Here is an 18,320-nt window from a genome sequence, read left to right as displayed (position 1 = left end):
AGCGATTCAGGACAGAAAAGGAAAGCAGGGGAAGCAGGGCAGGTGTGTGACAGCAGAATTCCGAGATGGAAGCAAAATGCAGACTGTCACTGTTTGGAAGAAGAGAATATCTGGCTTTTGCACCTTTTGCTAATTTTAATTGAATAAAATATTCAATTCTTAATTTTATATTCAAGGAGGATTTTGATTTAATGTACTTTTTAATAAAGAGCAGTCCACATCTGAAATGATTGATTTTTTCAATTTATAAACCAATTAATGGATTCCAGAATGTTCACTCTCCCCTCCCTTCCACTCCCCAGTGGATTTCAGCATTCAAGTCCTGAGCTCCGGGTCCTGGCCCTTCCAGCAGTCTTGTACATTCGCCTTGCCATCAGAGGTAAGGACGGGTTTGTCTGCCGTCCCATTAGTGCTCAGTGGAGGGTGGGGCAGGGCAGCCTTCGCTGTGGAAGGGGACAGGCCTGCAGCTGTCCTTCCCGCTGGCTGGCTGTGTCACAGTGAAGCACAGAGGCAGCACTCAGGGAAGAGCCCTGTGTGGTGGGGCAGGTCTGGGTGTCTAAAGGGCTGTCTGTCCCAACCCTACAGACCTGTCTTTATCTTGTAAAGTAGAACCTAATTAGTTCTGTAATGAACACCTTGATGAACCTGCTGGTCTTGAAGCACAAACCTTTTTTAAGATTGTACCTTCCAGTGCTTAAAGTGCTTTACAAGAGAGGTAGACACCACCTGGCGTTTGTATTTTACTTTCACGTAAGCACTGACTTTGTACTGTGAGCTTGGAACACTGTGTTTCACTTAGAAAGGCTGCCTGTAGGATGTCGTGAGGTCTGTATTCCATATAACGCTGTCCTTTCCTCTAGCTGGAACGCAGTTACCAGCGATTCACAGCTTTCTACGCCAGCCGCCACAGTGGTCGAAAACTGACGTGGTTGTATCAGTTGTCTAAAGGAGAACTGGTAACTAACTGCTTCAAAAACAGATACACTTTGCAGGTGAGACCACCTTCAGATCGTAACATTTGTTTTCATTCTAAGTGAACACAAGGCAGATTATAGAGATCATCATCAGCCGACCCAGCAGCAGAATCTAGAGTGCAGCTTCTTGGGGAATAGTGGCGAGTTTAAAGCATGGAGTTGTAAGAATCAGCCGAGCCAAATTCCAGTTCTTTCTGGCTGGGGAGCAAGTTATTTAATGATTGTGAGCCTCAGTTTTCTCCTCCACTAATGGGGGTGTTAGTGCTTATACTTGGGAATTGACGTGAAAATTCAATGATGTATTTAGGAAGTGTTTGGCACGCCTCCTTCCTGACACACATCAAGTGTTAGGTAGCGGCTTAAAAAGCTGGAGTCGCATGCATTGCGCTGTAACAGCTCTCCACCTTTGACAGATCAGTTTCACATTAATAACACTCAGTGCTGACAACAATATTGAGTACAAACTAATTTAAAACTGTGAAACCAAGAATATTTCCATTTTGTAGATGAGAAGACTGAGGCTTGGGTTAATTTCAGTGAATTTCTCTGAATCCTAGCTTGTATGTATCTGAGCCAGAATTTCAGTTAAGTTCTTTTCTCTTAAAGTCTAGGCTTGGCTGGTGTGGTGGCTCATGCTTGTAATCCTAACACTTTGGGAGGCTGAGGCCAGAGGATTGCTTGAGGCTAGGAGTTTGAGACAAGCCTGGGCAGCATAGCAAGACCCTATCTCTAGATATTTTTCAAAGTAAAAAGAAAAAAAAAGTCCAGGCTCTTTCTGCTTCCACTTTTGTGCAGAGTGGGCTTTGCAAGTAATGGCATATTTTTTTTTTTTTTTTTTTTTTTTTTTTGAGACGGAGTTTCGCTCTTGTTACCCAGGCTGGAGTGCAATGGCGCGATCTCAGCTCACCACAACCTCCGCCTCCTGGGTTCAGGCAATTGTCCTGCTTCAGCCTCCTGAGTAGCTGGGATTACAGGCACGTGCCACCATGCCCAGCTAATTTTTTTGTATTTTTAGTAGAGACGGGGTTTCACCATGTTGACCAGGATGGTCTCGATCTCTTGACCTCGTGATCCACCCGCCTCGGCCTCCCAAAGTGCTGGGATTACAGGCGTGAGCCACCGCGCCCGGCAGTAATGGCATATTTTAATCTCTGAGACAGTTTCACCGGTCAGCTTCTAAGAACAATTGCAGGTCTGTGTTTAACTATTAAACTTCACAGTGGGTTCTACAGACTCAAGCTGCTCATTAATTTAAACTTTTGGTAACTCTACTCTGATTTAAAATTGTTAAAATGCATAGTATTGTTATGCTGCCTCCAGAGGTCTTTATCAACTTGAATGTTTCTTACTATACAATTGAAATTTTGTTTTATTTATCCCAAATATACATAGAAGAATCCGTGTGATCGACTGTAGTACCTGGAATTTCAGTGTCCAGTTTTTGACAAGGCGGAGGCTTTAGCCTAGGGTGTGTCTGCATGTTAAGGCAGCCGAGAGCTGGCCCAGTAGAAAGCATTAGCAACACACTCGCTGCCTTGTACTCTGTTCAAGGCCCTGGAAGCACTGCTGTCTGTGGGCCTCCCCGAAACAGGCATGTGATGTTTTTCGTTTGTTCTCTTCACTGACCAAGGTCTTGCCTAGGCAAGCAATGATTGACGGTCATGGGTCACGACTTGTTGCTGTTGATTATGCAAGAAAAGAGGGAGAAGAGAGGAAGGAGTCCTCAGGGGCGTTCATTCGCGGGCACACACTCAGCAATCAGGAACCAACACGTGCTACCTGTCTTTTAGAAGATAACGTAGGGCCAGGCACCATGGCTCATGCCTGTAATCCCAGCACTTTGGGAGGCTGAGGCAGGCAGATCACAAGGTCAAGGGTTCAAGACCAGCTTGGCCAACGTGGTGAAACCCCATCTCTACTAAAAATACAAAACTTAGCTGGGCATGGTGGCGGGCACCTATAATCCCAGCTACTCGGGAGGCTGAGGCAGAAGAATCACTTGAACTCGGGAAGCAGAGGCTGCAGTGAACCGAGATCATACCACAGCACTCCAGCCTGGGCAACAGAGCAAGACTTCGTCACAAAAATAAAAAAGATACTTTAGTGCACTTATCATTTCATAGTTTACTTACTTTTTTCATACTTTAACAGTAAAGTACTTAGGGTTAATAAACCAAATATAGTTTGATACTTGTGTTGTTATATCAAAAATGTGCCAAAAGCCAATTTTCCTGAGCCCGAGGGCCAAAAACAGATTTGGAGACTGATGCTTAACATGTCCACATATACCAGGTGTGTGAATATGTGATCTTTTCTGTAAATGAGTGAGGACATGTCTGCAGTATGTATCCACAAAGACAATACATTTAAAAAAAAACTTCAAATTATTTTAATGTTTGAAAACATGGAAAATGACTTGACTTTGGGAAATGTTGCATTGCAGTGGCATCACCACATCTTATATTCCCTTTTAAATAGATCTGCTTTTTTTTGTACTTGTTTAAAGAATTTGTTTCATAAACAAGTTCTTCAAACTTAGGCTGTATATTTTTGGAGGTGTTTCCATGCATTTAAATGTTCCTTCTTTTCCTTTTACATGGGGGGCCTCGAAGGCGTCGACGTTCCAGATGGCCATCCTGCTTCAGTACAACACGGAGGACGCCTACACTGTGCAGCAGCTGACGGACAGCACTCAAATTAAAATGGTATTCCTACTTCAGTCTCTTCGTTGCATCAAGTTGCCGTTTCCTCGTTCTCATGGATATTGTTAGGAACGATAAGGGAGACGATAAGGGCATCGTTAATTTGAAATAGATGTTTACCTCATGAATATGAATATGCTCTTATTCCAGGATTTTAATACGCATTACAAAAAGCCTAATTTTAAAACTCAATGTTGAGCCAGGCATGGTGGCACATGCCTGTAGTCCCAGCTTCTCAGGAGGCTGAGGCTGGAGGATCACTTGAGCCTGGGAGGTCAAGGCTGCCATGCATGCCACTGTACTCCAGCCTGGGTGACAGAGAGACCCTGTCTCCTAAAAATAAAACTCAGTGTAACACACACCCCTATGCTTTTCTCTGATTCATTTAACCAATTCTTTTTTTTTTTTTTTGAGACAGAGTCTCGCTCTGTTGCCAGGCACCAGGCTGGAGTGCAGTGGCACAATCTCGGCTCACTGCAACTTCCACCTCCCGGGTTCCAGCAATTCTCCTGCCTCAGCCTCCCGAGTAGCTGGGACTACAGGCGCACACCACCACACCCAGATAATTTTTGTATTTTTAGTAGAGACGGGGTTTCACCATGTTGGCCAGGATGGTCTCGATCTCTTGACCTGGTGATCCGCCCGCCTCGGCCTCCCAAAGTGCTGGGATTACAGGCTTGAGCCACCGCGCCCGGCCATTTAACCAATTCTTAACTGTTTCTCCAGCTAGGCTTTTCTTACTAAGCTTAAATTTTCAGTTTAGTGTTATTTTTCCTGCTACTCATATTTTTTATTGAGGTATATTTCAGATAACACAATTTCACATAACATAAAAGTCGCCGTTTTAAAGTGTACAAAGTGGTTTTTAGTATATTCACTAGCTTACGCGACTACCACCATTATCCAATTCCAGAATGTTTTATCACCCCAAAAAGAAACCTGCACCCATTAGCAGTAACTACTGTTAATCCCCAGCCCCAGCAACCATTAATTCACTATCAAGTTGCCTACTCCAGAAATTTCATGTAAAACAAGTCATGTAACATGCGGCTCTCTGGGCCGGCCTTCTTTCATTTGGTGTGTACCGTTTTCAGGTTTGCCCGTGTTGCAGCACGTGTTGGTACTTCATTTCCTCTTGTGGCCGAATAATTCAGTGTATAGATGGACCGTGTTTTATTTGTTCATCAGTTGATGTACACTGGAGTTGTTTCCACCCTTTGGTTATTATGAACAATATGGTTATGAATACATGTTTTCAGTTTTCTTAGATATAGAATTGCTAAGTCATGTAATAACTGAATTTTTTCTGCCAAACTTCCATATTGGCTGTTTGAGTTCATATTCTCACCAACGGCATATGAACAGCTTTCAGTTTCTCCACGTCCTCACCAACATTTGTTATTTTCCTTTTTTAAAACAATTCTAGCCATCCCAGTGGATACGAAGCAGTCTCTTGCCGTTTTTGACTTGCATTTCTCTAAGAGCTAATGGTGTTCAGAGTCTGTTTTGTGTTTATTGGTCATTTATATATCTTCTTTGGAGAAACATTTGATCAGATTCTTTGCCCATTTTTCAATTGGGTTATTTGTTTTTTTGTTGTTGTAAGAATTCTTTTTTTATTCTATGTACTAGATCCTTATCAAATATGTAATTTATAAATACTTTCTTCCATTCTATGGATTGTCTTATATACACACGTTTTTAATGTTGATGGAGCCTGTTTTATCTATTTTTTCTTTTTGTTGTTTGGGATTTGGGGTCATTTCTAAGGAATCATTGCCCAGTCTGAGGCCAAGAACTGTTCCTTCCCTTTTGTTTGATGCTGGCAAACTTGTCAAAAGTCAATTGGCCATAGGTATATGGGTTTATTTCTGGATTCTCAGTTCTTTTCCAGTGATCTGTATAACTGTACTATGCCAGTATCACACTGTCTATTTACTATTGTTTTGCAGTAAATCTTGAAATTGAGACCCCTAGCTTTGGTTTTTTTCCCCTAAGATTATATTGGCTATTATGAGTCCCTTAGGTTACCTTATGAATTTTAAGATCAGCTTGTCCATTTCTGCAAAAAGTACAGTTGGGATTTTGATAAGGATTGCACTGCATCTGTAGATTGCTTTGGGGAGTATTGCCATCTCAACAGTATTTTAAGTCTCCCACTCCATGAACATGGGATGTCTTTTCATTTATTGAGGTTGTTTTTTCTTTTAACTGTTTCTCATGATTTTTAGTGTATGCATCTTGTACTAGTTTAAATTTATTCCTAATTTATGATATTTTTATGTTATTGTAAATGAATTTTTTTTTTATTTTTTAATTGAGAGGGAATCTTGCTCTGTCTCCCAGGCTGGAGTGCAGTGGTACAATCTGGGCTCACTGCAGGGAGCCTGCCGGGTTCCAGCAATTCTCCCACCTCAACCTCCTGAGTAGTGTGCCACCATGCCTGGCTAATTTTTTTTATATTTTTTAGTAGAGTCAGGGTTTCACCATGTTGGCCAGGCTGGTCTTGAATTCCAGACCTCAAGTGGCCCGCCTGCCTCGGCTTCCCAAAGTGCTGGGATTACAGGCATGAGCCACTGTGCCTGGCAGAATTGTTTTCTTAATTTCACTTTTTTTTTTTTTCCTTCTGTTTTTTGAGATGTGATCTCTTCTCACACTTGCTCAGGCTGGAGTGCAATGGTGCAGTCATAGCTCACTGTGGTATCAAACAATCCTCTCTCCTCAGCCTCCTGAGTAGCTGGGACTACAGGTGCTTGCCACCATGCCCAGCTAATTTTTGTGGGTTTTTTTTAGAGATGGGTCTCACTGTGTTGCCCAGATTGGTCTTGAACTCCTGGGCTCAAGTGACACTCTGACCTTGGCCTCTCAAAGTGGTGGGATTACACAGGCATGAGCCACCATGCCAGCCTCTTCCCCGTTCTGATTGCTCATTGCTAATGTGTAGAAATAAAACTGATTATTGTATTTCGATCGTGTATCCTCTAACATTGCTAAAGCTTTATTAGCTCTAATTTATTAGCTCAAATAGTTTTGGGGGGATTCTTCAGAGTTTTTTGATACACAGTCATCACCTACAAATGCAGACAGTTTTACTGCCTCTTTTTCTGTTTGGCTGCCTTTTATTTCTCTTTGTTTGCTTTTGTCTCCGCCTGATCCTCCTGGCTAGAATTTGTGGTGCACTGTTGAATGGATGCGGGAAGAGCTGTCATCCTTGTCTCGCTGCTGCTTAGTGGGAAAGCTTCCAGTCCTTCACTGTTTCACTCCAGTGCTAAACAGTGATGGTGTTAGCTGTTTTTCCTAGATGTCTTTCATGAGACTGGAGAGGTTCCCTTTTATTCTTAGTTTATTGCATTTTAAATCAAGAAAGAGTGTTGTATTGTGTCAAAATGCTTTTTCTGCTCTCTCGAGATACCTGTGCCTGTCTGTTAATATGGGGTACTGCACTGATGTTGAACTGTGTTCTCTGGGTGAATCCCACTTGGTCATGGTGTGTATGTTGTTGAGTTTAGCTTGTGGTATTTTCTCGAGTTTTGCATTTATATTCATAAGGGATAGTGATCTGTTGTTTTCTCATGGCGTTCGTTTGGTTTTGGTGCCCGGCTAATACTGGTCTTATGGACCGTGAGTTAGGAAAGTCATTCTTTTATGATGATCAGTGTCCAAGATGAGCTGTCATGAACTTAAGAAGTGAATAGGTTCCTGAAGATTTCATTGAAGAAATAAGTTGTGCATGGTTTCCAGTACAGGTTCAAAGTCCCAGATCCAAAAACCCAAATTCCAGAATGCTCCAGAATCCGAAAATTTTTGAGTACCAACATTGATGCAAAAAAAAAAAAAAAAAGCTCATCTGAGCTTCAAATTCTGGATTTTCCAATCAAGGCTGCTGAATCAGTAAATACAGTGCAGTATTCTGAAATCCAAATATTGCTAGTCCCAGGCATTTCAAACAAGGGTTACTCAACCTGATTTAAGTATAACAGAATTGTTCGCTTTTGTTATTGGGTAGTCAAGGCCAGAGCTGATTTCACTTCTAGAAGTCAAGGTGGAAGGAAGCAGGAAATTTAGCAAACCTCTAAGAAGTACCAACTTTTTTTTTCCTTCCAGCATATTCTTCTTTTGGGGTAATTTTTTTTTTTAATGGAAAAATGGACTGTGAGGTTGCCTGTGGTGGTTATTGCAAAGAAAAATGCATTTTCCCTTTAACTTCCTCTTTTTCTCGTTAATTGCAGGACATTTTGGCGCAAGTCCTACAGATTTTATTAAAGTCGAAGTTATTGGTAGGTTTGTGCACTTTTTGTCTTACGCTAGAAGAAAGCCTTTTCCTGAGATTATGGAGTAACAGTTGTTTTCTTATAGGTCTTGGAAGATGAAAATGCAAATGTTGATGAGGTGGAATTGAAGCCAGATACCTTAATAAAATTATACCTTGGTTATAAAAAGTAAGAAAAATCTAATAAATAGATGGCCCTAGACCGTAGACATATCCCCTGGGAGCCCGAATACATCCGTCAGTGTTGTTACAAACTGGGGAGGTCGGAGACTCAGGATGAAGCTGTGTGAGCGCCCTCAGGCTGGTGCCCTTGGATTTCACGGGGTCCTGAAGCTGTGAGGCCCAAGGAGGGTGAGGCGTTGAGAACACTTCCCGGGAGCGTGAGCTGGGCCTTCGCTTCCATTCTGCAAGCCTCGATGATTCTCCATCCAACCCTGAGCTTCTGGGTTTTTCCTTTGTTTAGCAAGTAGTTCTCCTTAAATGACGCACCAGGAAAGTTTGGACCTTTATGTCCAAGTGGCTTGATTTTATTTCACTTGACAAAATTTGGGAGAGCAAATTATTAAGGACCTGGATTTTCTGTAATGTGGATGTCGCTGTTAATGGCAAAGTAGGAAACTGCCCTATGATGCGACTCTGCCCAGTGTTGGGCACAGGACATTTTCACACAGTTAATAGAAATCAACACTCCACCCTCTGTCTAGGGAAGCAGAACACTTCTTGAAGGCTGAGAAATAGAAAGCAGCCTTCATTGCCTGCCTTTTAACATAATAGTGATTGGTTTCCTCAATTTTCTTGATAGTAAGAAATTAAGGGTTAACATCAATGTGCCAATGAAAACCGAACAGAAGCAGGAACAAGAAACCACACACAAAAATATCGAGGAAGACCGCAAACTACTGATTCAGGTGACTACCCGTGTGCCTGTGCCGGGTGTGCTGTCCCTCACGCAGGGACGGCTCGCGAGGACGGGCCGTGGTGGGGGCGACTCGGGAGTGGTTGCCGGACGAATGGGTCTGTGATGGCAGAAGGTGGCAAGGTGGAGAGCCAGGGCCTTGTTATCTGAAGTAGTCCCTCATGTCACCAGGCAAACGAGGGCAGTCCTCTTGCTGTGAATGTTGGACAGCAAACACTGTGGCAGGTTAAACTGAAATGAGGGGGAAGGAGAGTCGTTCAGTGGGGAGGGTGGCAGCTTCCGTGGCCTGGAAGATTTCATTTTTTCTCCTTTTTAAAATCCTTTATGGTTGAGTTAAATTACGTGAGTTAAAATTGCTCAAAAGACAAAGAAGTTTTAGTGTTTGCCACGTTCAAGTTGAAACCTAGGCAGGTAGAAGTGGTTCCCTCTCCTCTCACCTGCAGGGCGCTTGTCACCTGTGAGGAAATTGTGGTCCTGTGCAGAGACACAGAATGTTGGCAGCCTCTGCGTGGCTTGTCCTTAACAGTGCTAAGTAGTTCCAGCTCTAAACGCGCCTCTTCTTCCTTGTCTGGTTGCATAGGCGGCCATCGTAAGAATCATGAAGATGAGGAAGGTTCTGAAACACCAGCAGTTACTTGGCGAGGTCCTCACTCAGCTGTCCTCCAGGTTCAAACCTCGGGTCCCTGTGATCAAGGTACAGGACTTACGTGGCAGTCACATGCCTTTCTTAATTTAGAAGATAAAAGATGTAGCAAAAAGTGGATCGGTTGCTGTAGCATGAAGAAGGGAGCTGGCTTCTTTGTATGTAGAGGATTTCTACAAAAGAAAATTGGCTTCAGTTTAACTCTGTTGAAACACACATACAAAGAAGTGCACAGATGATAAAGCACCAGCTTGATGACTTTCACAAAGTCAGTGCACTGTGTAATCGGCACCCAGGTAAGAATTAAAACATGACCAGCATCCTGGAAGCCCGCCCGCCCGCCCCGGCCAGTACCTGTGGTCCCGTAGAAAATCACTGTCATGTCTTCTGACACCATAAAGCCGTTTTGCCTGCTTTTGCATGATACATAAATGGATTCTAGAGCACACACTCCCGTGCCTGGTAGGAATTTCCTCACATTATCTTCGGGAGATTCATGTGTTGCAGTGTCGGGAAGCACTGGTTCGTTGTTACTGCTTTCACGGTGCTCCGTGATGGGAACATGCCTCCCTTTATGTAGCCCACTGATAATTGACATTTGGCTTATTTCTGGTGGGGTTTGTTTAAAATGGTAACTAAGCAGGACTTTCCTTTTCTGAAACCATTCGGGTAAGTCGCAGCCAGTGGAGAGCTTCAGGGGTGGCGCTGACGGGTGACTCCACAACAGACAGGAGCCCAGTGTCACTCCTGGGTTACATTTGCACAGGTGCCAGTTCGTTCATGCTGTTCAGGGGGTTCTCTGCAGTCCCTGTTCCCTGTTCGTGGCCTCTTGTTGTGAGATCGAGTCGTGCCCAGCGGCAGCAGACTTGGGTAGAAAGGGAGACTGTGGCCCCCGTGGCTCACATAGCCCCTGACTCCAGTTCCTACGGTGGGTGCTGGAGGGACGAGAGTCACCCTCAGCAAGTGTTAAGGAAATGGAAATTGAAGGAACTCCATGCACAAAGGCTTAGCTGCCCAGGATGTAAAACTCAATGCTAACAGATCTGGGGCGGCGGGGACTGCTCCCCACTGAGCTCCGAGTGTGGGGAGATCCGATCCTGGTGAGGGGCAGCCTCTCTCTGTTCTGATGATAATTTGTGTTTTTCTTTTCTTTCATTACCTCTTCCGTTTTAAAAAATAACACCCAGAAATGCATTGACATTCTAATTGAGAAGGAATATTTGGAGCGAGTTGACGGTGAAAAGGACACCTACAGTTACTTGGCTTAACCCTTCTGCAGAGGTCTGTGTGACCCTCAGCAAATAGTTCATGCTGGAAAGAATGAAAACAACTCAAGCTCGTAGCAGCCAGCCTGCCGCCATGGACCTCCCTTTTTAAAACTGAGACCAAGACTCCCATCAGCTGGTCTCGGATTTACATCGGAACTGCTCAGGATTGATACATTTCAAGTCTGTAAATACGGACACCAATGCCATTTACCCTAATTTAAGAAGAGCGGGGACTGACCCTCCCGCCGAGGGCTGCATGCTACCGCGTCTCAGTCAGTACAGGGGCTCCCCGGTCGCCGCTGTCACCTTGGCAGCGCCTGTCACGTTGGCAGCACTTTGAGAGCAAGTCTGAATGGACCCACGTGTAATCTGCTATGGAAAACCATTTGTATAGTGTGTTTCATTTTTTAATGTGTGAAAATAAAGAAAATTAAAGGATTTCTGTACAAGTCGCATTTGGTTTTGTTTTAAGTTTTACTAATTTCTATATGTAAATAAAAGATATAACGATTGTGCACATTTATATTCCTAGTGTCTTCCTGTAGTTTAAAAGGCTGTATTCTTTGGATGGAAAATTTTTAAGATCTTAAAATTTTAAGGCCCTGTGTAATCTTTTTTAAAAATCATGCTTATTTTTTGACTTCCTGTGGTGACTTAAATGCAGTGTGTCACTGTGTTCAGTGAGTCGGTGACCATACATTGATTTGACAAACTAGGTGGGAAATAGTATCCTCCTCTTTGCAGGTGGGGAAACTGAGGCGAGGTGAGGGAAGCTGCCTCTAGTGGGTAGAGGAGGTAGGATTGAAGGTGAGTGGCCGGGCTCCGGGATCCCTGATCACCGTCAGCCTCTAGTGCCCGAGTTTGAGTGGGCGTGGAGCAGTATGGGCACATGGTGGTATCAACCTGCTGGTCCACGCTTCCAATCCAGTCCCAGCAGGTGGTTGTGAGGAGCTGACAGACTGAAACGTCAGCTTTGACTGGTGAAGCGCCCTGGACTCACCCTCATGCCAGCACTACGTCAAGGAGCCGAGGTTCTCTTGCTTTTCAGGCACCTGCTGGCAAATTGGACTCTGTTCTTGGCTTGTTAGAAAACTTATTCCTCCCTGAGAATGGATTGTTTGCCCCAGTGTGTCCCCAGGAGAGGAGATCCTGGGCTGTGGGGATGCACACCCCATCCCCTCCTCCTGGCACGGATGTGACCACATCCTGGGCATTCTGGGAGCAGTTCTCCCCTCGCCCCACCGGGAACCCTACATGTTTGCCTGCCTGTGCCTCAGTGTTGCTTCTGCCGTCTGTCTCACTTGCCATGTCACTCACTTCCCAGCCAAAGGGCAGAAGACATGGAGAAGTGGCAGCAGAGACTTTTCCCAGCCAGACTCGGGGATGCCGCTCTGCTCCCAGTAACTGTTTTCCTCGTAGAAGCTTCAGTTACCTCACGGGTTTCGCAAGTGATATATGTTGAACATCCTTAGCACACCATCCCTGTGCCCGAGTGCAGGTTATTCAGATGAAGGCATCGCTAACAAAATAAGCCCAAGTTCTGGATTTTCTTAGGACACTCAGACACCTGACAGGTTAGTTTCAAAAGGTACATAGGGCCGGGTACAGTGGCTCACGCCAGTCAGCCCAGCACCTGGAGAGAGCCCAGCCTGTGCAACATAGGGAGCCCCCATCTCTACAAAAATTAGCCGGGCTTGGTGGTAGACATATTTGTCATCTCAGCCGCTCATGAGGTGGGAGGATCGCTTGAGCCCAGGAGGTTGGGGCTGCAGAGAGCCAAGACCACTGCACTCCAGCCTGGGCAACAAAGCAACCTTGTCACGAAGGTTACGTAGGTTAAAAAGTAACGGTAATAAACAGCATTTAATGGATTCCACACTTCTTTTGAGTATATCTCCTTTTTCAAACAATCTAGTGAAGAGTTCCAGTATAAAAGCCAGGCAGGAGCAAGTGGTATTCCGAACTCCACCCTGCGATCCACAGGATGGACTGGGAGTGAAGCTCACCTGTTGCTTTTCCTCAAACCAGGACATTTTTCTGCCTGTGAGAAAAGTATGCTGCAAAGAAACATCACAGACCCACCTTCAGAGCCTGCGTATTTCAGTCCTGTGAATGACAGTAAACGACGCAATGAGTTTGCTGGTCTCCAGTTCCTCTGGGATCAAGCAAGCATTTGGGTAAGTACCTTGGTCCCATGGAAATTCCTCCTGATTAGCGAAGGTGAGCTAAGGGATGGGTGAGTCCAGAGTGCATCCCACACCTTCAGATTCCCGGCCTTTACCTGCTCCCCTTTGCACTGGGTAGGTGTACTGTGCTGACTGGCTTTTCAAGACCTGTGTTTAGGTCCATATGTCCCTTATATGTAGGTTGACTGCATTTCCCTTGGTAAGAAATGGAAAGGGAGACATTCTCTGAGGAATTTTATTTAGGACAATCTAATAAGCGGTAGTCTTCCATAGTCGATTAGAGGCAGAGAGTCCCAGGCTTCTGGAAACCCTCTGGTGTTCAGTCCCTACACGTGAGAACATAGTTAGAACCCAGGAGGAAGGCCATATTCCTCCCAGTTCTCAAGCCCTCTTCTCCTTGGAGAAAATACTTGTAAATTACCATGGTATTGCACATAAAATTGACATTTTGTTACTAGCTGCAATTGTGAAAATTGTGGCCAGGCGCAGTGGTCCACGCCTGTAATCCCAGCACTTTGGGAGTCCGGGGCAGGCAGATCACTTGAGGTCAGGAATTTGAGACCAGCCCAGCCAACACGGTGAAATCCCATCTCCACTAAAAATACAAAAATTGGCTAATCGTGGTGGTGCACGCCTGTAGTCCCAGCCACTTGGGAGGCTGAGGCAGGGGGATCACTTGAACCCAGGAGGCAGAGGCTGCAGTGAGCTGAGATGGTGCCACTGCTCTTCAGCCTGGGTGACAGAGCAAGACTCCATCTCAAAGAAAAAAAAATTGTTTACAAAGAATCACCAAGCCCGGTATCACTGAACTAATCCAGCGCCAGAAGTGCTCACATTATCACTCTTGCTTTTACCCTTTTTTGAGGTATAGGGGAGCCTCTTTCCAACACCAAAAATCTGGGGCTGCCGAATCCTAGTGGGGGTCTACACAGTGTGGTTGTTACCCACTGGGACCAAGGCTTATTATCTTGGAATCATGGCCCAAAAGGTTGGAAATAGCATCACAGCAACAAAAGTTTAATCTATTGACAACTTTAACTCATATTTTATAAAATCAGTATTTTACCCCTTGGGTGTAGAAACAGTCAGTGTGGTTTAATCAGAGCTGGGCTGTGCACTAAGACCAGATGCACACGCTACGGACACATCACTGTGGCCTGAGGGAACAAGGCAAGGGAGGACCTCGATCTCAGCGCCCAGAGGGTAAGTCTCCTGGTTGGGCTTTGTTAAGCATGGGGTATAGACTTGGACTGCTGGCCAGGCAGCTACAAGACAGGAATCTGAAGATCAGCCCCAGATAATGGGGTAAGAGAACAGTTGCTACAGGACCAACAGGTGCCTGTAAAGTATCTTTACTGACAGCATTTTAAGATGCTGCTCCCTTGATGAATACTGGTACCTAATTTTCCTTTGAAATTTAAAATTACCATCCCCAGTTGGAAAACATGCTTGCTGGCCTTCAGCTATTTGAATTGAATCCCCCCCGCTTCTGATGAAGACAATTTCCTGTTTTCTAGGGATCAGTCACTTGGCTGCCCAGGTTCATTTTATACCCTCATCACTCATCTGTCCAGTTCCTCACCCTGTGCAGGGGCAGCCCCGACAATGCGCTCACCAAAACAGGTGAGTGTGGACCACTTCTAATACCAGGCGTCCATGTGTAGCCCTCACTGGAATTGTTTATATCAAGAGACTGAGGGAATAGGCAATTATTTCAACTAGTTCCATTAAGAATTATTTAACAGAATATGGTTTTCAAAATGTTAACATTTTGGATCCAGTCTTGATAACCTATCTATAAGCTTAAAATGTGTGGGTTACATTTGATTGACTTTTGGTAGAGTTGCTGAAAGCCTGGGCAGAAGTGGAAGTCAGGACCTGGGTGGATACAGTGAAGACTGGAGACAGGATGAACCAGGGAGTAATGAAAACCTAGCATAGCTTCTAGGTGCCTTTAGCTTTATCCACAGAAGTCAGTCTGTGGGTGAGGTGCTGCCTATGTGTGTATCAAACAATAGCTGATGAGCTGAAAAAAAAAAAATGCCAGGAGCAGTGGTTCACACCTGCAGGTTGGGCGGGGAGGGGGGGGTCACTTGAGGTCAGGCGTTCAAGATCTGCCTGGCCAACATAGCAAAACCCCACCTCTACCAAAAACACAAAAATCTGACGGGTGGGATGGCCTGTGCCTGTAATCCCAGCTACTCGGAAGGCTGAGAAACCAGAATTGCTTGAACCCAGGAGGCGGAGGTTGCAATAAGCCAAGATCGCACCACTGAACTCCAGCCTCAGTGATAGAGCGAGACCCTGTCTGAGAAAAAAAAAAAAACACATGAAAAACATCTATGTTTTAAGAAAGTTTATGAATTTGTATTAGACTGCATGCAGCTGGCTGTCCACAGACCAGACAAGCCTGACATAGGTTAAATGGGTTATTACTTCAAAGATTTCTGTTCAGAAAATCTGTGTTCATGGGAGTCACTAAAGAGGCATTTAGAGAAGTGCATTTCAAATCATGGTATAAAAAGTTGGCTGTGCATTGAAAATACACCAGACAGACAGTACTCAAAACCTGCTTTCCATCAGTGCCACTTTCTTTCCAATGCATTTGGGGCTCTGGTACACTGAGCTCACTGGAGGCCTCAAGGATCCATTTCCCAGTGTTCCTCTGCGGATGGACTGGGGGCTGTGGCTGGAATGAGCCATGTCAGCAGGTACTTCTGGGCCCAAGTCATCTTTGGGGTCTCATGAACAGGCCTACATGCAATGATGAACAGATGGGCTCCGTTTGCCTGTGCCTAGGCAAGGCCGTTGAGGCATCTAGAGAATGACCTAACCCAAATAATGAAGTAACTGCCTCAGGAGCTCGACGGCTGCCCACTTTGCCTAGGGTCCTGCTGAGTCCCGAGGGTGGAACATGAGGGCATCCAGGGCAACAAGCTCTTAAGTGGATGGTACCGTTTTTTGGGTGGAGAGTGGAGATACAGTTATTTAGACGTAAAATAGATAAGCACTATCATTAAGATGATGTGGACGAGACTAAAAGCAACACACAGGACGAGGCTGAGGCAGGCTCTCCTCAATCCCAAACCAAGTGGCAGATTCGCTGGAGGACTCAGTTGCCGCGCCTGTGCACTGATGTGACGGAGACCTGATCTTGCAAATGCTGCGGAATTGGAAAGCAAGGTGAGTCACTTTAATTAGGTTTCACATTAAGTAAATAGAGTATTGTAAATGAAAATCTGATCTAACTAACTGTAGAAAAGGCAACTGCCAAGTAACGGCGCGGACTGGTTTGCAGCAGTTGTGAGGGTCCCACGATGCTGTTGGTGAATGTACTTGGAGAAGGGGGGGAAGTGACCTCAGATTCTGAAACCAACCACATTATCCCAAGGCATGCAAGGTAAATGTCGTTTCCTTGACACTTTGAGTTTTGTGTTTTTTACCTCCTCTCTGAGAAGACAGAAAACTACAGTTTGGTTTTATACCTGTCACCTTTTGTAGGTAGGTAAGGAATCCCAACTTATATTGCTGTATTTCTGAAAAACGCTATAGAGTAATGGCGTTTAGAACTAGGTAGGTTCTTAAAAATCCCCGAAGTGTACTCTGTCAGTTTATACATGGCGAACAGACTTGGAGGTTACATCACTTTCTCCAGGTTGCACAGCTGACTGGAATGTACCCACCCTGGTCTTGCCTATAAGATCCAGCCCTTTACTGGGTAAGCCCTTAGGGTGCACAGTAGTGCTCTTCATATATGGCCGTCTTCCAGATATCCATAAGCAGTATCATCTGTTAAATCAAGATTCATATGAAGACAACTAAAAAACTCGAGTTAAATTTAAAAGTGTTTTGTTACACTCCTAAAAGCAGTGAGAGATGACTCAACAAAGACAAGTTCAAGTATTCTTTATTCAAAGTTGAAAAATGTACCATACTGCATTATTGCAAAAATTCACTGGTACAAAACACTTTGCAGCTGGTGAGAAGGCAATAAAAAGTTGATTTTTAAACTCATTACTATAAATTATTCTTACAGTACTTTGCAAATTCAGAATTTCAAACTGCATTTTCTTTTTCTAAATTGCCCACAGTACTCGAGGTTCCTGAAGCTAAGGCAGCTGTTTCAGAGAGGAGGGGGGAGGAGGTAGCAGATGTCAAGGGATTTCCATTTCTCTTTCGATGCCGACATACTTCAGGGCATCAGCCTGACTGTATCTGAAATAACAAACAGGAAAAAGCACGTCTGGTGGATGACCACCCATCCAACATGTGCTGAGACTTAACACAACAAAGCCTGCTCAATACAGTGAGTGCATTCAAATGTCTTAAAAACAAAACATACATATACATCCAATTACATGGCTGCCTGCATAAGGGCACATTCGTAGAAGCAGTGCATTGGTCTATGTTGCTGGCCATCTACTTGAGACACTGCCAAGTTCTGAACTGAACAAACCTGGCCGGAGCTCTGCCTAGCCTTCCCCTATGCCTCTGAAGCAAGTGGCCCCAGGAAGGCGGGTGCACGTAATGATGTTTAGGCCTGATGCTGAAAGGCAAAATAGAACCATGGTCTGGAAGGAACGATGACCACAGCAAAGAGGGCCAAAGAGTAGCTGTCAGTCACTCCCCCTGGTGAAAAAAGAACTGGAGTGCAGCAGACACCCAGGAATAAGCACAAGAAGCCCATCTGCGGGGTGGGACCACTGGGCCAGCCCAAGGGAGCTGGATAGCTTTGCCTCCAACCCCAGCTCCACCCTCCACTCTTCATTCACAGCAGGCCTGGAATGAAGGGGCCTTTTGGTAAAGGGGGCCTTTCACTCAGACCTCATCTGCCTCACTGAGAGCTCTCGGCTGTGCAGCAGACATTAAAGGCCAGTCCGAATATGCAAGAACTCAGTACTCACAAACAGCTTCTGGACGGGATGTATACGGGGCCAAAGGAGTTCATGAACTAGACAGTCATCTGATTGCACTTAAATCTGTATTAAATTTATGACTTAAATATATCCCACAGAGCTCGACAGCATCAACTAGCAACCTAATGCCTAACCACACAGTTAGAAACCATCGGTGGCTCACAAGTGCCAGCACCTCCCCTCCAGCTTTTCCCCCAGAAAGAACCCATGGGTGACCAAGCAGCGATTTGCCACCAGCACCTTTTAAAATAATAATCTGTATAGTAAGTATCATAGCAAACAATAAATTAAGTAGATCTAATCAGTAAAGATAATACATAGTATACTGTCAAGTAAAATCATGTTGCAGAAAAATCTACACGACAGTGTGATCACATTTACTCTGGAAAATGTTCCAGAAGCAAGCATGCAGCATGATATGAAAAAGTCTAGAACTCACCCAGCT

The 18,320-nt window shown here is 44.8% G+C and overlaps 2 protein-coding genes across 8 annotated transcripts in view; one reads left to right on the top strand and one right to left on the bottom strand.

The window, feature by feature from the left end:
• Positions 1-11,296, top strand: part of CUL1 (cullin 1) — a 101,665-nt gene extending 90,369 nt beyond the window's left edge. The window contains exons 15-22 of the mRNA XM_012443784.2: positions 303-379; positions 861-992; positions 3,587-3,679; positions 7,906-7,953; positions 8,033-8,115; positions 8,749-8,854; positions 9,443-9,556; positions 10,693-11,296. Of these exons, the coding sequence (XP_012299207.1) occupies positions 303-379; positions 861-992; positions 3,587-3,679; positions 7,906-7,953; positions 8,033-8,115; positions 8,749-8,854; positions 9,443-9,556; positions 10,693-10,773 (734 nt within the window). The 3' untranslated portion in view covers positions 10,774-11,296. The remainder of the gene's footprint in view (positions 1-302; positions 380-860; positions 993-3,586; positions 3,680-7,905; positions 7,954-8,032; positions 8,116-8,748; positions 8,855-9,442; positions 9,557-10,692) is intronic.
• Positions 11,297-16,848: 5,552 nt separating this feature from the next.
• Positions 16,849-18,320, bottom strand: part of EZH2 (enhancer of zeste 2 polycomb repressive complex 2 subunit) — a 77,049-nt gene continuing 75,577 nt past the window's right edge. For all 7 annotated transcript variants that reach the window (XM_012443716.2, XM_012443738.2, XM_012443730.2 and 4 more), the window contains one exon: positions 16,849-17,174. In XM_012443716.2, the coding sequence (XP_012299139.1) occupies positions 17,114-17,174 (61 nt within the window). In that variant the 3' untranslated portion in view covers positions 16,849-17,113. The remainder of the gene's footprint in view (positions 17,175-18,320) is intronic.

This window comes from Aotus nancymaae, unplaced genomic scaffold (genome assembly GCF_030222135.1).
Source record: "Aotus nancymaae isolate 86718 unplaced genomic scaffold, 86718_ANA_hifiasm-v0.15.2.pri h1tg000002l, whole genome shotgun sequence".
In the NCBI taxonomy this organism is placed as follows: domain Eukaryota; kingdom Metazoa; phylum Chordata; class Mammalia; order Primates; family Aotidae; genus Aotus; species Aotus nancymaae.
Note: the sequence above shows the minus strand (reverse complement) of the source record. Positions and strands in the feature narration are given on the sequence as shown.